Source organism: Zingiber officinale, chromosome 6B, assembly GCF_018446385.1.
Source record: "Zingiber officinale cultivar Zhangliang chromosome 6B, Zo_v1.1, whole genome shotgun sequence".
NCBI classification, from domain to species: Eukaryota; Viridiplantae; Streptophyta; class Magnoliopsida; order Zingiberales; family Zingiberaceae; genus Zingiber; species Zingiber officinale.
This window is the reverse complement of record NC_055996.1, coordinates 83,554,055-83,570,749: the sequence shown is the minus strand read 5'-3', so window position 1 is coordinate 83,570,749 and position 16,695 is coordinate 83,554,055. Positions and strand designations below refer to the sequence as shown.

General features: G+C 39.1%; 3 protein-coding genes across 8 annotated transcripts; 1 reads left to right on the top strand and 2 right to left on the bottom strand.

The window, feature by feature from the left end:
* Positions 1-1,416: 1,416 nt before the first annotated feature.
* Positions 1,417-2,960, top strand: LOC121992902 (homeobox-leucine zipper protein HAT4-like). The gene is made up of 3 exons (XM_042547529.1): positions 1,417-1,857; positions 1,932-2,290; positions 2,391-2,960. Exons 1-3 carry the CDS (start codon positions 1,728-1,730, stop codon positions 2,814-2,816), a joined length of 915 nt encoding a protein of 304 aa, XP_042403463.1. The 5' UTR covers positions 1,417-1,727; the 3' UTR covers positions 2,817-2,960.
* A 1,267-nt stretch (positions 2,961-4,227) lies between these two features.
* On the bottom strand, positions 4,228-8,404 carry LOC121992901 (60S ribosomal protein L3-like). Of its 2 annotated transcripts, none has more exons than XM_042547527.1 (6): positions 8,267-8,404; positions 7,858-7,968; positions 6,932-7,042; positions 6,125-6,429; positions 4,905-5,314; positions 4,228-4,693 (listed from the first exon to the last, which is right to left on the bottom strand). In XM_042547527.1, the coding sequence occupies exons 2-6, from the start codon at positions 7,940-7,942 to the stop codon at positions 4,435-4,437; spliced, it is 1,170 nt and encodes a 389-aa protein (XP_042403461.1). In that variant the 5' UTR covers positions 7,943-7,968; positions 8,267-8,404; the 3' UTR covers positions 4,228-4,434. The 2 variants fall into 2 exon arrangements, with proteins under 2 accessions (XP_042403461.1, XP_042403462.1); XM_042547528.1 differs by having other exon boundaries at positions 7,858-7,978; positions 8,267-8,355.
* A 95-nt stretch (positions 8,405-8,499) lies between these two features.
* On the bottom strand, positions 8,500-16,087 carry LOC121992899. 5 transcript variants are annotated; one of them, XM_042547522.1, is made up of 10 exons: positions 15,892-16,087; positions 13,471-13,531; positions 11,453-11,523; positions 11,129-11,255; positions 10,774-10,960; positions 9,958-10,086; positions 9,782-9,831; positions 9,598-9,695; positions 9,245-9,532; positions 8,500-9,140 (listed from the first exon to the last, which is right to left on the bottom strand). In XM_042547522.1, exons 3-10 carry the CDS (start codon positions 11,519-11,521, stop codon positions 8,652-8,654), a joined length of 1,437 nt encoding a protein of 478 aa, XP_042403456.1. In that variant the 5' UTR covers positions 11,522-11,523; positions 13,471-13,531; positions 15,892-16,087; the 3' UTR covers positions 8,500-8,651. The 5 variants fall into 5 exon arrangements, with proteins under 5 accessions (XP_042403456.1, XP_042403457.1, XP_042403459.1 ...); XM_042547523.1 differs by lacking the exon at positions 11,453-11,523 and adding an exon at positions 12,582-12,653 and having other exon boundaries at positions 15,892-16,086; XM_042547525.1 differs by lacking the exon at positions 11,453-11,523 and having other exon boundaries at positions 13,458-13,531; positions 15,892-16,085.
* Positions 16,088-16,695: the final 608 nt, after the last annotated feature.

Sequence of the window (16,695 nt, the reverse complement as noted above, 5' to 3'; positions counted from 1 at the left end):
GCAATCAAATTAGTGCACTTAATTCAGTGGGAAAATAAGTATTTGGAAGAACCAGTGGAGGTCCATTAGCTTAACTGCAAGTTAATCGCTAATTATGGTTAATCAATAGATTAGCTCTCTAATTACGACGTGCACGAGGTGTATGAGCTGGATTGTGGCCACGTGCGCATATAATAATAATTATAATCACATGGACGTTGCCGCATAATTAATTAAAGCTTTAAAAGGAAATTAGAATCAACCGGCTCCGTTCGATGAACCCCTGCTGCACGCGCCTCGACGGACGAGATTGGATCCGATTAGCGAGTGGCTAGGAATCATTAGAGGAATGATTCCAAGTCAATCAGTGGATATAATTATTGCTGCATGATTGTAACGGTTGGAAGATACCGCTCCGTTACACGTACGACTCAGCAGATGCGCTTTGGATTCCCGTGCCCCGGCGGGCGGTCGCGATCCGACGAGCCCGTCCATCCGACGGCCGGCATCTCAGTCAGCCATCGAAGCCACGAGGACACTCCGAGAATGATACGAATAGATTCCCTTTTTATCAATTAAAGAAAAAAAAGGTAAATCACGACCGTTGGTTAGACCGCACGTGCACGTGTTGGGTCGTACGCGCGCCTCGCTGTCCTCGCGGTGGTGTCACATGGCCGGGGGCACGAAGCCACCCGAAAGAGGCCCACCTGTATGCTCGAATTACGATGGCGCCACGAGTGGACTCGGGCGGAGTTAGTGCGAATCGCGCGGGGGTAAAATGGGAAGAGGAGGGCCTTGGGTGTTGGACCACGTGCGGGCCACATTAGTTTAGGGTTCAGGGAAATGATGAAGAGGATTGAGAGAGGGGGACACGTGGGACAGGTAAACATGCGATGATGGGGAGCAGGATTAATCATTAGTACGCTTCCGCGACACAATGACGGCTTTTAAATTCCAAGGTTCGATGGAAACATGATGGAGCTTCTTTTGCATTTATCACATAAAATCGGGGGGAAAAATATAAAAAAAACATTCACATATCGCTGTTTGTGCGGCCTTAATGAAAGTTAAAGACTTAATAGTTTGGCTAAACGCTGTTTGGAAAACTCTCTGATAAAATAGTAATAAATCGCAAGTCGTAAACTGCGAACTGATTGATCGGTGGTTGGCAAATGATAGATGCAGTGATGATGGTGGGGTCTCAGAAGGACATAATGATGAGCGGCATTGCTTGAATAGGGGGACATTGAATGTTGTGTAGGACGCCATGTCGTATCGCCATCAACGGACTGTAATAATTGCACAACTCCACTCCCCATCGCATGCAATGCCATGAGTTGTCTCACTGCCATAATTTTAAATTTTTTTTCATCTTCACATTTAATTTATATATATATCTATATATATAGGCAAAAGTCGCCGGTGCAAAGCGACGACGGCGATTAGGCAAAGTGAGCCACGGGTTTCGCGTGACCAGCTCAACTAACCATGGTTAGGAAAAAGCATGTGTGGTTAGGATAGACACAGAGCATGACACACACATGTAAAGGCGATCATAAAATCTGATCGACTATATATATGAATGCCGTTCTTCTCGGTCAGGGCCTCTGCATCTCGCATTTCGCTTCAGGAGGAGGACCGAGTGAGAAAAAGTGTGGAGGAAATAAAAAAGGAAGAGAAAGTATCAAAGAGATCGAATCGATCGAGAAAGGTAAATCGGTCAGGCAAGGAGGAGGAGGAGGAGGAGGATGCTGAGGAAGGAGGATATAGGGCTTAGCCTTAGTTTGAGCTCATCCGGTTACCAGCAGCAGCCGGCGGCGTCTCCTTGTCTCCGCGGCAACTACTGGGCTCATCTTCTTTCGGGGGACTCATCTGAAGGTATTTACGGGCCTGGTTATTTAGATCTGGTCAATAATGGCTCCGATCTTGAAGATTGGGTGTTGGTCTTGCAGAGAAGAGATCGGTGGTGGTGTTGACGGACGAGGCGGAGGCGGAGGCGACGCGGTCGCTGCTGCGGGGGATCGACGTGAATCGGGGGCCGGGGGAGAGGGACGTCGTCAGCGAAGAGGACGCAGGAGCGTCGTCGCCCAACAGCACGCTCTCGAGCGTCAGCGGGAAGAGGGCGGAGCGCGACAGTGGTCACCCTAGACTCGGCGATAACGAGGTTCTAGAAGCTGATCGGTCCTGCTCTCGCGGCGGGATCAGCGACGAGGAGGATGGCGGGGACGGCTCTCGAAAGAAGCTCCGTCTCTCCAAGGACCAGTCGGCTGTCCTGGAGGAGAGCTTCAAGGAGCACAACACCCTCAATCCCGTAAGCTCCTCCTCTCCTCTCCTCTCCTCTCCTCTCCTCCGATCCCTAATTCCTTCATTCCGCTATCATCGTTGATTCTCGAAACTGGTTTTGATGGCAGAAGCAAAAGATGGCGCTGGCGAAGCAGCTAAACCTGAGGCCGAGGCAAGTGGAGGTGTGGTTCCAGAACCGGAGGGCGAGGACGAAGCTGAAGCAGACGGAGGTGGATTGCGAGTTCATGAGGCGGTGCTGCGAGAAGCTGACGGAGGAGAACCGGAGGCTACAGAAGGAAGTGCAGGAGCTTAGAGCCCTGAAGCTGTCGCCGCAGCTGTACATGCACATGACTCCGCCCACCACGCTCACCATGTGCCCTTCCTGCGAGCGCGTCTCCAACTCTAACTCCACCGCCGCCGCCGCTTCCCCTTCTCCTGCGACGCCGATGCCGGACCACCACCAACAGTTCTTCCTCAGCCAGCGGCAGATCCCCTCGCCGTGGGCTCCCGTACCGCTCCGGCCCTTTCTGGAAGCTGCTTCTCTTCAGCGGTAGCTAATTAAAGCGCCATTTAGTTAATCAGGATCTGATCGATGCCTAATTAGCGAGCGAGTGGAGAGGGCTTTTGTGTTGTACGATGATGACGATGGCGACGGATGAGTGGGAATTCAAATTTAGTACGAGACATTAAAATTCGAATCCATTCTATAATAATTTTTTTAAAATACCAAAATAAAAAACAAAAGTACGTACACAACATATACACACAAAGTAAACCAATCAAGCTAGCTATGGATTTGCAGTACGCAAGTCAAGCTTAAGTGTATCCGACCACTTCTACAGGATTATGGTACGATCATATGCGGTGGGATGAATTTTTTAGTTAATAAAAATTTAAATCTCACTCAGAATATATTATAAATTTAAATTATTCGTGATGCTAGATTGATTTATTTGCGTTTTCTGATTAATAAATTTTTTTTATAGAAGTGAATTCATGATCCTCAATATTAATCAAATTGTAAGAGCCAAATAATTAGATTAAAAATATATATGTATATATCCGTCGACTTTTAAGTTGCTCTCTTCCTAGGCTTATGCTCTTTAATTATAAATTGGTCAGGTTAATATTTAAATATAAATGAAGGATGAGAATTGACTAAAAGGGGTGGGATCTCAGCTGCCCACCATAACATGGGGGACAAAAGCTGGGACTTAGCTTGCAAATTATTGATTTATGATTATAAAACTCGTATACTTTTTTATTTTCTAGCCTCTTTCTTTACTTCTAACACAGTGTTTGAATGTTGGAAAAAGAAAGAGTGAGGGCAGAGGATGATGACTCACGTGCTAACGTGAGTAGTGTTAGTGAAGCATCCGAGGAATATATATATACACATCAATATACATAAATATATAGACAATATTACAATGGGGTGCTACAATTTGCAGGGTGTTTTTTTTTATATGTAAACTATTTAATACATTCCCCTGAAACCATTTCAAATAGGTCCCCGCAATTGATAAAAACAAAAATGTAACTTGGTGTATAACAGTTAAACCATACGTATTTAGATATAAGAAGCAGAAAAAGAGGCTCACCAAGAAGGCACTAGAGACAGAAGCCAAAATTGCTGGACAAATCATTTGATTGCTGAAACTGAAGAACTCCAACTACAGGAAGGAGTACCCACGGACTTAAACAAGCTGGCAATATTGGCAGAAACAACAGGATCAGTTGCAATCATAGGCAGCAATCTCTTCAAAGATGTCTTTTAGTCCCCACAAAAGACAATGCAGGTAAAGAGAAGATTCGGTCACAGGAGGATTGTAGCATCATGGCAAGTTAGGGAAAGACGACTGCATTCAAAGTTGAACAAAATGCCAATGAAATTTTTTTGGGGGGAGCGAATGAAGACCACCTAAAATCTACAGACGAAGTTATGCATCTAGACATACACACTGATTTGGTTGAATATTCATGGGAAACTAGCATTAGCGTGCAAAAGCCAAGAGTTTATGTAAAACTTTATATGGAACATAATAGATAGACCTGAGATCATGGAATAACAACATAAATGATGCAACCAAAAAAACAAACAAACAAAAGATAATGCTAAATGCAGGAATAGTCAATCTCTATCAAAGGACCAAGTCTCGGACTACACTGAAATTAAGCCTTGAGTTTGCCATAGAATTTCTGCTTCTCCAGAGTAGTCTGGAAACGGCCATGCCCAAACTTGGATGAAGTATCGATAAACTTCAGCTTGACCTCCTCGAGGGCCACACGGGAAGTCTGCTTCAGAAGGGATTGGCGAAGGGTAACCACTCTCTTCTTCGGTCCCACACAGCAACCCTTGATCATGATATAGTCTTCTTTCACAATACCATAGTGAGGGAAACCACCCATAGGGGTAATGTCCTTCTCAGTTCTGTAGAAATAAACAGAAAGGTAATTGGTCAGAATGGAAATATGGAATGAGTTTAATAGTGCTTTTGAAAGATTTGCCAAAGTGAAGATGGTGATCAGAAACAACTAAGAAAACCATGGTTGTAAAATGACTACAAAAGGACTAGCTTATCATTGAGCAAGAATACTATAGGTGATCGTGAAACAAAAGATAAATGGATTTAAGAAATTACCTGTCAAACTCAGTCATAGCATTATGTGTTTCATCTCCAGAATTACCAATCTTGTATATCTTTTTGTTCATTTCAGTACGATGATGGTAGCCATTCTGTCCAGCACGTGCAACAGTATAAGATACTCTTGCAGGATGCCAAGCACCAATACAGGCAACCTTGCGCAACCCCCTGTGTGTCTTGCGTGGAAGGCGAGTGACACCCCAACGAGTGACAACACCTTCATAACCTTTACCTTTGGTTACACCAATAATATCAATCATCTCATCCTTTTGGAAGATGGCATCAATTGGGACTTGCTTTTCAAAAAAGTTGTACGCAAAATCAACCTTCTGTGCTACAGTTCCTCCGTTAACCTGGATCTCCATCAGGTGTGCCTTTTTCTGTTTCAGACCCTTCATCTTCCTAATCTGTAGGACAAAACACAAGTTGATCCTAATAAATGAATAATATAAATCTGCCAATGATTTAGAAAAATAAAACTCAAAATAAATAATTCTTGGGAAGAAAGTAATACTTAAACGTTGCCAAACTACTGGATGAGTATTTGTAATCCCATATGGTGGTTAATTTGAATTACACCAAACATAATGCTACCTAGGAACTGAAACAAGGTTACAAGTATTGTTAGAGTCCATCTTTCAGAGACTACAAGGGCAGGTCTATAGTTTACAGCCAATTCTTAATGAGTTGTGTTGGCAAATTCCTACAAGCAAAAACTTGATACTTATTGCACTACAAAATATTCATTTGGAAAGGAAATTTCTCCCCAATCCATATGAAAAAAAGACACGTTCCTCCCAAGAATGACATTGTCACTGGAATTGGATGAATTTAACTAATAAGCATGCCAATTGTTACTCAAACTACTAATGAAGGTCATTGGAATGCTTAACTCCAATAAGCTCCAAATGGGATCAACTAAATGGTTAAGGTTGCTCACGTTATGAAGTTATCAGGTTCTGCCAAATCATCAATTTTTTGGCATATCTGAGACAAGGATGGGACCTGATTCCAGGTTGAACTGCTTGGCCAATTAAACAGAGAGTCAACCTTGCATTTTGTATTCACAAACTTCTGTGAACATCATTTCTAACCACAATATATATGATGAATGATCATGGCTGAAGATTTTCTAACCATGACAACTAGCAAAACAGTCAAAATTGTCAAGAACTACTTGATTAACTGAAAAGAGAACCATTATCTTTCAGATTTACCTGAGTATGAGCCAGAACACGGATAACGGACCCATATTTCTTCATCTTTTCTAGCTGTGCCTGAATCTCTTTCTTTCCCTCATCACTGTCATACTTTTTAGAGTACTTATTGAAAGCCGTCTTCTTGCTCTTGTACCAGTTCTTGTAGAATCTCCTCCTGACTTCCTCACTTAAATGCTGAGCCCACACAGTATTAAGGGAACGAAGACCATGTGGCGTCTTCACATAAGCAACAAGCCCCACAACAACCATTGGTGGAGTCTCTATAATTGTTACTGCCTCACATGTTTCCTTCTTGTGAAGTTCTACAAGCAATAAGAATTTATGATGAACAGATGAATTTCAGATTAAAAATCATAAAATGTATGCTAAAAGGATGACATATTTCTGCCTTATAAAAATGTACAATACATTATATAAAGAAACTCTGGGTGCAAAGACAAACATTATGAAAAGAATCTCCTTTGCTTTGTTAAATTTGTAATTGATACATCAATTTCAAATTCAACAAAGATGGGCATCAGATCAGAGACTAGTAAAATATGCTCAATTTTGGGGGAATAAAATATAACAAGGATGCAAACTTTGAATTTGTAGATATGCATATTTGGGCACAAAGATTAACAATATTTAAAATATTTAATCTAGTGGCAGCAAGTTGATCTTTTACTAATTATAGATGGAAAACAAATCATGAATAAACAAGTTCCAATTTACTGTGCTCATAATATTGCAACGATTTCAGATTAATCTGTGTGAAAGTTCAATTTCGAAATGTGAAAATTTGACAATTTGATAAACACATACTGGATCCTGGTTTCTCCACCTCACGCACAATGTGGGTCATTCCTGCCTTGTAACCAAGGAATGCAGTTAACTTGCAGGGCTTTGTGGGATCATCCTTTGGAAAGGACTTCACTGCATTCATAAATCACACATAAAATTGAGAGAAAAATGGACAAGGTGAAAAATATTTAACCCAGAACCAAAAGACACACCGGTATTTTAACTATACCAAACAAAAAACCAAAGTACTAGTGCTCATGATGTTTAGCAGTCAAGTTGCAAGTACCAACAAGCTAAAACAAAGATAAGTATGATCCAGAGGATATGTACTACATTTACATAATAAATGTTTAGTCTTAAAAAATAAATATTAGAATATGGCTTAAATACATGATTGTCAGACAAATATCATTCTCAATTTACCTATGTGCTCTTCATGATTAGAATCAATAGTACAACAATACCAAATTCCTTTACAATCTAGAATAGATGTGAGTTAAGTTACATACGTCATCTAAGTTCATTCAAAATTGTCGTTGTACTAGATTTGCCAAATTTTCCAGGTGAAATATAATTGATTTCTCTTTTCTTCTGTTGCTAAAAGCTTATACAATAAGAAGAATAGAATAGATATTTGAGGTCAAAGTGTTGACTTAGCTTCAGAATGTTAAGTGCACAAATGGTTTGAAACACTAGACTAGATTTTCAAAAGCTTTAGAAAAAAAAGAGCAAAATTGAAACCAATTTATTCCTCTCGTATTTAGTTCAAATCTCCATGTGGTTTGGATTATAAATCTATCGAATTAGAATTATAATAGTTTAATATACGAACACTAATTATTGAAAGCAAGCAATGGAGTAATATGAAGACAAAAAAATTACACTGCCAATATAACTTAATTACAATGGATGGAAACATAAACAAAACGACAGTTTCTACTTGTTACCTTTTCCACGGTGACGAGATGCACGCTTACGAGGGAGAAATCCGAGTGATCCATGCCTTGGGTGCTCAAATTTCCGGTGAGACATCTTCCTTACCAACCGTCGTCAGAAGCCTAATCAACACTTGAATGTAAATAAAATACGATGATTTCAAGCATGAGAGATTGAAAAGAAAAAAAAATAGTAAAAAAATCGAGGCTATATTAACAATCTAGTCAAAATGAAATTGTTTCAGATCTATCCAGTTTAAAGAAAACCGGAAACGAAATCAGACAATCCACTTCCGTCTACCTTATAGTAACCAGAGAAGGCAAATATCATGAACTGCTAAGACAAACACAGGTGAAGATCAAGAACGAAGACGAAAAACAATGGCAAAGAAATTTTTTTAAACAGGATCGGGTTCCTCACCTGTGACGACGAGCAGGCGGCTGAAGACCCGGCAGTGAGGCTCAAAAACCCTAACGGGCGCTTATAACGCGGCGAAGGTAGCGTTACGACCAAAAAGCCCTCCTAAGTTTGAGAATTCCCAGGCGAGTTTACGGGGTCAGGTCGGACTCTAGTTGGAAGCAATTGAGACCCGAATCCGTTTTTCAAGTAATAGCCACAGACCCGAATCATTTTTTTAAAATGAAAATTATCACCTTAACTTTTGTCACTTTATATTATAAAGAAAATAAAAAGAAAGAAGGAAAGAAAAAGGAAACGTATGGTAAATTGTGTGTAAAAAACTACAAAGACATGGTCAGATTTACAATTTGCAGGCACGATTCTTGCCCATTGTGGCCCGTCACCTTTACTCATCTTTGTTAGTAAGGTCATGCGTTCTCTTATGTGCAACCTCCACAAGCAGTGTTAGAAGGGCTTCGCAGACTTTAGATGCATCGGTTTCGACAGGTTCATTCTTGGAGGACGAGTACACCATCCATGCATGGTCAAGCTTCTCGTCCGGCCGAACCACAACGGAACCAGGAACCTCAGCATCTCTTCTCGTCACAAGGCCGTCGCTTTTCTCCCCGTATCTCACCTGCAACAGTTGAGCACAGGCAGCCATGGCAGCTCCGAGCGGCATGACCACTGGAAGCTTCGTGGGCTGGCCGTCGGCGAGCGGCATGATGATAGGAAGCTCAGCATGCGCCACTGGGGAAAATGTAGCGAGGACGCCAGGCTTGATTCCTGCTTCTGTGTGGAAGGAAACGAGAGGAAGTTCCTGCGGCAATGGGTTTTTTCTTAAAAACTCTCTCCTGCGCTCGTACGTCAGATCTTCTAGTGCCTGTAAATCACCCTGCATGCACCAAAAGACTAAGTAAGCTGGAACATAAGATGCATCTAGCGTCACAACAAAAGAAGAACTCATTAAAGGCCAAAGAATGATAATGGTTTAAGCACCTTGAGGATTTTGCAAATCAAAGTTTCCGTGATTTTCCGCAGACTGACATAGTCTCCGAGCTGACCTTCACGCAGAATGTCAGAAGCAATTGGGCTTCCTCCATAAGGACTCTGAGCTAAGGCCAGTCCAGCAACCTTATCCTTCAACTCAGACCAGTACAAAGATAAAGCAGCTGCGGCATCAACTCCACCCTTGCTGTGCCCGAGAAGCAGCACACGTTTTCTTGAGCCCCAGAAGATTTCTTCTATGTACTGCTTTATCTCTCTCGCATTTTTTTCAACAGAAGCCTGCTAGCAGATATAATTAAACAATCTTCGATAAAAAATTTAACCAGCAGTACACAGACAATTACCTCGCTGTGAATCTTCGCTATGTGGCAAGTTAGCCCCATCTTCGAGAAGTATGTTTTTGTACTGACAAAGTACAGGGGCCCATGGTTGCTGAAAAGGCCTATCAGAATGATACTTCATGAGAGGGTAAACTAAAACATAAATACACAACAAACAATAATTGTTTCTGCACCTTCAAAGTAATACCTGGAACCAACAAGTAAACTACAGAGTTTGGCAACTTGTGCTCGTTATTCCTAACAAGGACAGGCATAAGATATTACATAATAAAAAGATTCAGATATACATTTTGCAAAGAAGTTCTGATACAATATATTGGGTTAGTTCTCCAATCCCAATGGATGGAGCTTGGATTAACCAACCTTATACTCTCTTGTATCTCCCGAAAACGTCGAGTTCCATCTTCAACTGGAGGCATGTCTATAGCTCGTTGTAGCCATCCTATGTCATCTGCTGAACCACGAACAGTTTTCCTTGCCCGTTCTATAAGGCTGCATATACAGATTGCGCATGTAATGTACAGAAAATTGTAAACGTTGCATGTGACTCCTAATTTTTTCTTGACACCAGTATAATTTTGGGTTTAATGTTCAAAGCAAAAAATGACGGAAATGAAGATGCACATAATTTAAAGATAATATAATAGAGATAACGATGCTAAGAAGCAACTCGTCATGGCTGCCAGATCATTAGTTTGTATTTCAAATGTAGTCCTGCATCTCAAACCTCCAAAATGATGCTTTTGCAAAACTGCCATATATAAAAAGAAAAGTAGCGAGAAATGCACTATTCTTATGTTTCCTGTTATTTTATCAAGTGACATCCTAAGATACTCTTCATGTTTACTTCAGAGGTCAGCCTTGAAACCCATGGTGGGACCTGGGCTATAGGGTTGAAAACATGAAAGCAGCCGCTTAGCTGGACATAGAATAGCAAGGACTAATACCACTGGCAGCCGCATGAAATGGTTAAATACCATATTCCATGATACCTAGACAATCAAGGTCTCAACCATCAAAACCAATGGAGAATGAAACTTAAAAACAATGGCTCTACTACAGTGACAATAAATTTCCTACATATATGAAAATTTTATTTTCAGCTAAATTTCCTTATCAATGATGCATTTGTATGACCTGAAGACAGTGAAAGCTGCTTAGTCTTTCAAGTGATCATACCCTTTGAACACTGAAGATCCATTTTGCAAAATGCGGCTTGACACCAATGGTTCATTTCTTCCCTGAGATGAACTTGCACCCATTTCCTCGATTGTGGATGAAGAAGTGCTGTCATCACCAGATGACCTGTATTCTTGTGTAGGAGAAAGAGTTATCAATTCCTGCGCTTCATCAAGCTCAACATCACCTGCACAAAGGGCAACAAAATGGCATATGTAACCGACTGAAAAATAAAGCAATCAGCTATCAGTCATTTGTGCACTGTAACTAATGAAATTTGATGAACAAAAAATCAGTTTGGGTATTTGTTGAGAAAGCATTGCTGAGAGGTGACTCAAATGTCAATGAAACTAACCAGCAGAACCAACAAAGCAACTTGTAAAGTATGTTGTTGTTTGTGCAAGATATGAAGCTGCATTATTGAGGGTTGGAATGGAAGTAAACAACTGAAGCCCTTCAGATGTTGAATAATCATCATGCACCTGGGAGAAGTAAATTTTCTAATAAGTTTGAGACATGTCAAATAATAATCACAAATATTAATTCTCCATATCATTTATTTGTTCATCTGAATGGAACTAAAATAAGAAACTTCAAGCTGAGTAATCTCAGCAAAAAAGCAGTAAATCCAAAGAAAGAATCACAAGAGAGGAAAGAAAAATACACAAAATGTACTCACAAGTAATATAAGCCACTGGCACTTCAATGTACCAAAGCAGCATGACTTATAGCCATATACAACTAGCATAACTACATGTCATGAAAAATGAATAAGCAGTTAAAAGTTTCAATGCATTAAACATTTCTTTGTAAAATATTGAAATAGATCAATATTCATCCCACATTAATGCATCAGAAAATTCTATGATCAAAGACTAACAATTAAAAAAAACTGACCTCAACTGGAATGTGGGCTCAATTTATTCAACCCTAGATTTGTTGCCAAAATAATAATAATAAAAAAAACTACTGCAAACCCATTTCATGTTAATGCATTTCCACTATTATCTCATCATCATTTGTTTGTTTGAAGTGTTGGATCATTGATGCAAGAAAATTATCAAAACAAATAAATGTATGTTGTATGTCATTGTTCCTTTTGCTCCAATAAATTGAATTTTTTTTTTTTTGGCCCTCAGGCTACGGTGTAGCGGCAAGGTGCCCATGCAGTCTCCCAAGCACCCATGGTTCAATTACTAGCTACGACGCATTGTTGGCCATTTTCCTCCCATGGGATGACAAACTCGAGATGTTGGGCTACTGGGTCGTTCGTTGCAAGCACTTCCGGATTTAGTCTGATGGCTGGTGGGAAACTTATGTGGGATTGGGCCGATCATCCCTTTGTCCGAAGGGTTGGATACCTAGTACTAGCTAAAAATAATAATAATAAAAATAAATAAATAAAGTGAAATGTTTTCATGAATTGTTGCATTACCCTTACCAATTTTTAAAGATTGATAATGCTTCCTTAAATGATTTATGCTCACCAAGAAATAATATATTTTAAGTTCAGAGCTTTGGGATTCACTTCATGCCAATTAATGCAGTAGATGCGCCATGAAGAAGCATTGGGTTACAAATACATGGTACATCTACTTGGTAAGAGAGATAGGAAAAAGATGGAACATTCACCTAGTAGGAAGATGAAAGACATGATAAAGGGGTGTGTTGAGGCATAACTATGACCAAACAACAAACTCTTGTAATCTTTCCAATCATCACATCATGAAATAAACAAAATAATAATAAAAAATAAACTCTAAATATCGTCAGAGTTGACAGGAACATGGAAAGGATATAAAACTCACCCACTTAATACCTGACTGATACATTTGCCTTCAATACAAAATGTCTACTCGGCCTTTGACAAAATATACCTCCTAAACGAAAATAAGACTATATATAACACCTTCAAATAGAGAAAAATGAAAAACCTCAGAAGTAGAAACATCAACTAGAATACCTCAAGTTCATTGTCATGAAGATATAACTATGTTTTCCCAAACCTAGACTCCACTAACCCTATTCCTCCTAAAAGTTCATATTTCTTCATGTTTGTAATGTCTCATATTACTTCTGACTCATAAATAACTTACAGATTGATTACAAATAAACATACACCACCTTAAATTGCTCCAAAACAATATGATCTTACACAAGCCCACACAAAAGCATGAAATGCAAGATGCATAACTGCTAGAAAATATTTTCCATAAAGTTGATATATTCTAAGATAAAAAACAAGTTTAAAATAGAAGGTGAATTTTATTTTATGCTCTAATAACTAGTAAATCCATTTGCAAATTCCATTCAACCAATTTAAAGCATGATCCTTCTGTTTGCAAATTCTTATAAATTTAAACTACCAAAATTTTCCAACATTAAGTAGCACAAACAAACACTTTTGAGAACTGATTTTACTGATGAGCAAAGCAAAATTTCCTGTTGTACATGACAAAGACTATGATATGGATGTCTAAAGAATTTAAATTACATGTCGAGGAGAATGAAGCACCATGTTATGTGAACTAAGTCAAAATCAAAGGGCTGGAATCACTCATTCAAGGCAATAGATCAACTTGATCAAACCAGTAAATAACTCAAAATAGGAGCAAAATGAGATGCAAAACCCTGCATTGGGTTCTTGACAGATGTAAATGCAAAGTTCGTAAGATAACACTCACAAATATTCCTCACCATCAAAGTTGAAGTTGACTCCCTCCCTCCATAGGAGCTTCCTTCCATGGTTGAAATAATCCTACATTCATTAGACTATTGTAAATGGTACTCTATTTATCACAAAGCATATTCATTAAAGTGAGTAGACTAAATGAAACACATTTCCAGAAAACTAGTGAAATTCATCTTCCCAACCCAAAATTCATGTTTGGTTCATTTCGTAGTCTATGCAATAATTAATTAAACACCAAATGACACATATGGGCTTAACCATAAAATGGGTCATATAAAACCTGGGGTGAGCTATGAGGGGCACCTGGGGTGAGTGTAATCACCTTTGCTACAATAAAATGGGCCACATAAAACCATTCACTATAATTGTAGGTTTGCATCATGTCATCTGCATATCCTTCTTATGTTCCAAACTAACTAAAAAGAAGACAATCATACAAATATAACTTCTATAATAAGAAAAAATAATCAAGGATTATTTAAATTAAAGAACATGAAGGTATTGCAAATAGAAGTTTTAGATATTTTAATCTATTAGTAAATAATGATATAAGATATCATTTACAATATAAAGAGTGAGTGGGTAAGATGAAAAAAGAGGCTTTGTAGTCATATGTAATCCTTGTGCACCCATTATGCTAAAATAAACATTTTGTAAGACAAATACATCTAAATATGGGTATTAAGGGGCCACGGCTGGGATGAACAAGGCTCGGGCCCATTAGGATCTTTTTCCTATGTTGAGCTAAACCTAGCATTGGAAAAAAGGGGTCATCCTCAACATATACCATAACTCCCATCTCCTGCCAAGATGCAAGAAAGTGTCATCCTCAACATGGCTCATGCCTCCCATCTCCTTATCTAACTAGAGTGGGTTGTGCACCTCATACTTATAAAGATGATATTTGGGAATTTTAGGTTATAGTTTTAAACATCATGTCATTTTGGTTGGTATGGTTCAGACAACTCATTTGATAGGGCAACTGAAATTGACATGAGCCTAGAATAAATGAATTGATAGAGATATATTCCAAACATTGGTCGCCTCTTTTGCTCATGAGATTAAAGCAACAAAGTCAACACAAAATGGAGCACAATTCATCATCTTCTTCTCACATAAGATCCATATAGAGAGATACCTACCATAGTAAGCAAGACCAGAGGCAACATCAATGAGAGAGATGCAGCAACAAGCAAGAATGTTAAATCTCTTTTTTGTTGCTCCTACACCTATTCCTCCAAGAAGGAAACTAGAGTTACTTCTCGTGTTGATTGCACCATGTTTGCACACTAACATGGTACTGTCCGTGGCACAAAATAATATTTTATATTGTATATTTTCATTGAGATAGACTTATTATGTTTTGATTACAAAGAAATAAAAATAAAAAGAATGATATAGTCATGTAATTCACACAAATGTAGCTCTAATTGATCGATGTTAAAATGAGTGAAAAGATGTTAAGAAAAAGATTTAACATGTTTAAGTACAACTGCTTAGATAAATAAGAAAAACACAGGCCCTACATCTTATATGTAAGCAATGTCTAAAATGTCCTAGATATTACTAATGATAACACGTGTCATAGTGCTCAATGACATTATAAGATCTATAGGGATGCATAGTTTTCATTGGTGCTCTTTCTATTACAATCCAAGTAAAATGATTTTGAAAAATGTTTAATTATTTCGTTCACTGGCTCCAAAACCTTAAATTGCCCATAGAAGGGCTCAATTTGAACTTTTATAGATTTAATACTCCCCTTTTGTGTGAGAACTGATGTTATATACACGAGCCCAACAGGCTGAAAATCAACAGAAGACTAATACTATAACATTTAAACACGTTAAAAATTTTTGTATGATCACTTGTACCAAAAACTTAACCTATTAAGAAAGGGAACAAACCATCGTCTAATTATCTTAACAAAAGTGTCAAGTTTATCTAAATTTCAAAAATTCCTCAATGGTTTGATTCCTACCCTATCAGACGAGCACAAATGCTTAAAACAAACATTTTTTTTCCATTAACGCCAGCACATGTACTATAATTCTATCCCTGACTTTGTTCGCCTCTGCAATATCAATCAAAAATCTCCTATACTTCATTTCTACTTTAGACCTTCTTCTCGTCTTGAAATCTGGTATCCAGCATTCTCTCTATGCTTCCATGCCTGACTAGTTTGAACAAACAAATTTTCCCCTCAAAATTTTCAATGTTCCAGATAAATTAAGCGAGCGCATGACTTATCAAAGGAAATATAAAACCATATCTGGGATCAGACAGAGAAATGTTTTTTAAAAAATAAATAAATAAACAACGATGATGAGGTGAGATTTCCTGTCTCCAAATAGGTCGTTCCATGAACCCGCCTAAATTCCCTAACATCAAAAAGAAGAAGAAAACCCAATCGAAACAAAGCGTACCTTGTCGGCGAGATCGGTAGACAGAATCCCGCGAGAAGCAGATCAGAGATAGGATCGCAACTCCTAAGCGCGAGGGCGATCGATCGGAAGTTAAAACGGAATCCCGTTCGTCGACGTTACTTATAACGAAGGCCAACTCCTCTCCTTATCTCACCTCCAGTTTCGTAGACCCATTCACCCGGATCGTCTCTTCGACAGACGGGGGACAAGAGGTCTCGCCTCTCTGATTTGAGGTACACTTTCGTGTACGCAACGTGTCACAAACCTAGGTGCACGCTTTTTTCCTTGGCCGTGAAGTTGTGGACCGGAAGGCCGGTCGAGGAATGGTCCGCGGTCCGAGAAGTGTCAAACGAGCAAATCAAGCCGCTCGCGCTGGGTCAGGGTCAGAGGAGAAAAGAGATCGAAATAACGAAAATACGAAGCGTTTTTCTCTAAAATGTCCTGTGCGCTTGGATGGATAAACAAAACACTGGAAGAATTAAAAACATCATACCTTACACAAATATGGATAAATTAATAGATGAATTCAATAAGTCAACTGACAAATTTAATGTTGTCAGATCAGTTTTTCTAAAATTTCTGTCTTCGGTTTGACTAACAAATCTAATACTTCATTTTTGAAGCAACTAACGCTAATTCTATGGATGAATTACGAGGCATTTGTGTTGCTTCTAGGTTAAGAACATTGCCGTTGTGGAATGATTAGTGTGAGAGGGGCTGAATTCTGCATTTTTGATATACTAAGGGTTTATTTGGTAATTGGTCGGATGGGATAGAGTTGCTAATTGTTTTGGTTTAGAAGAT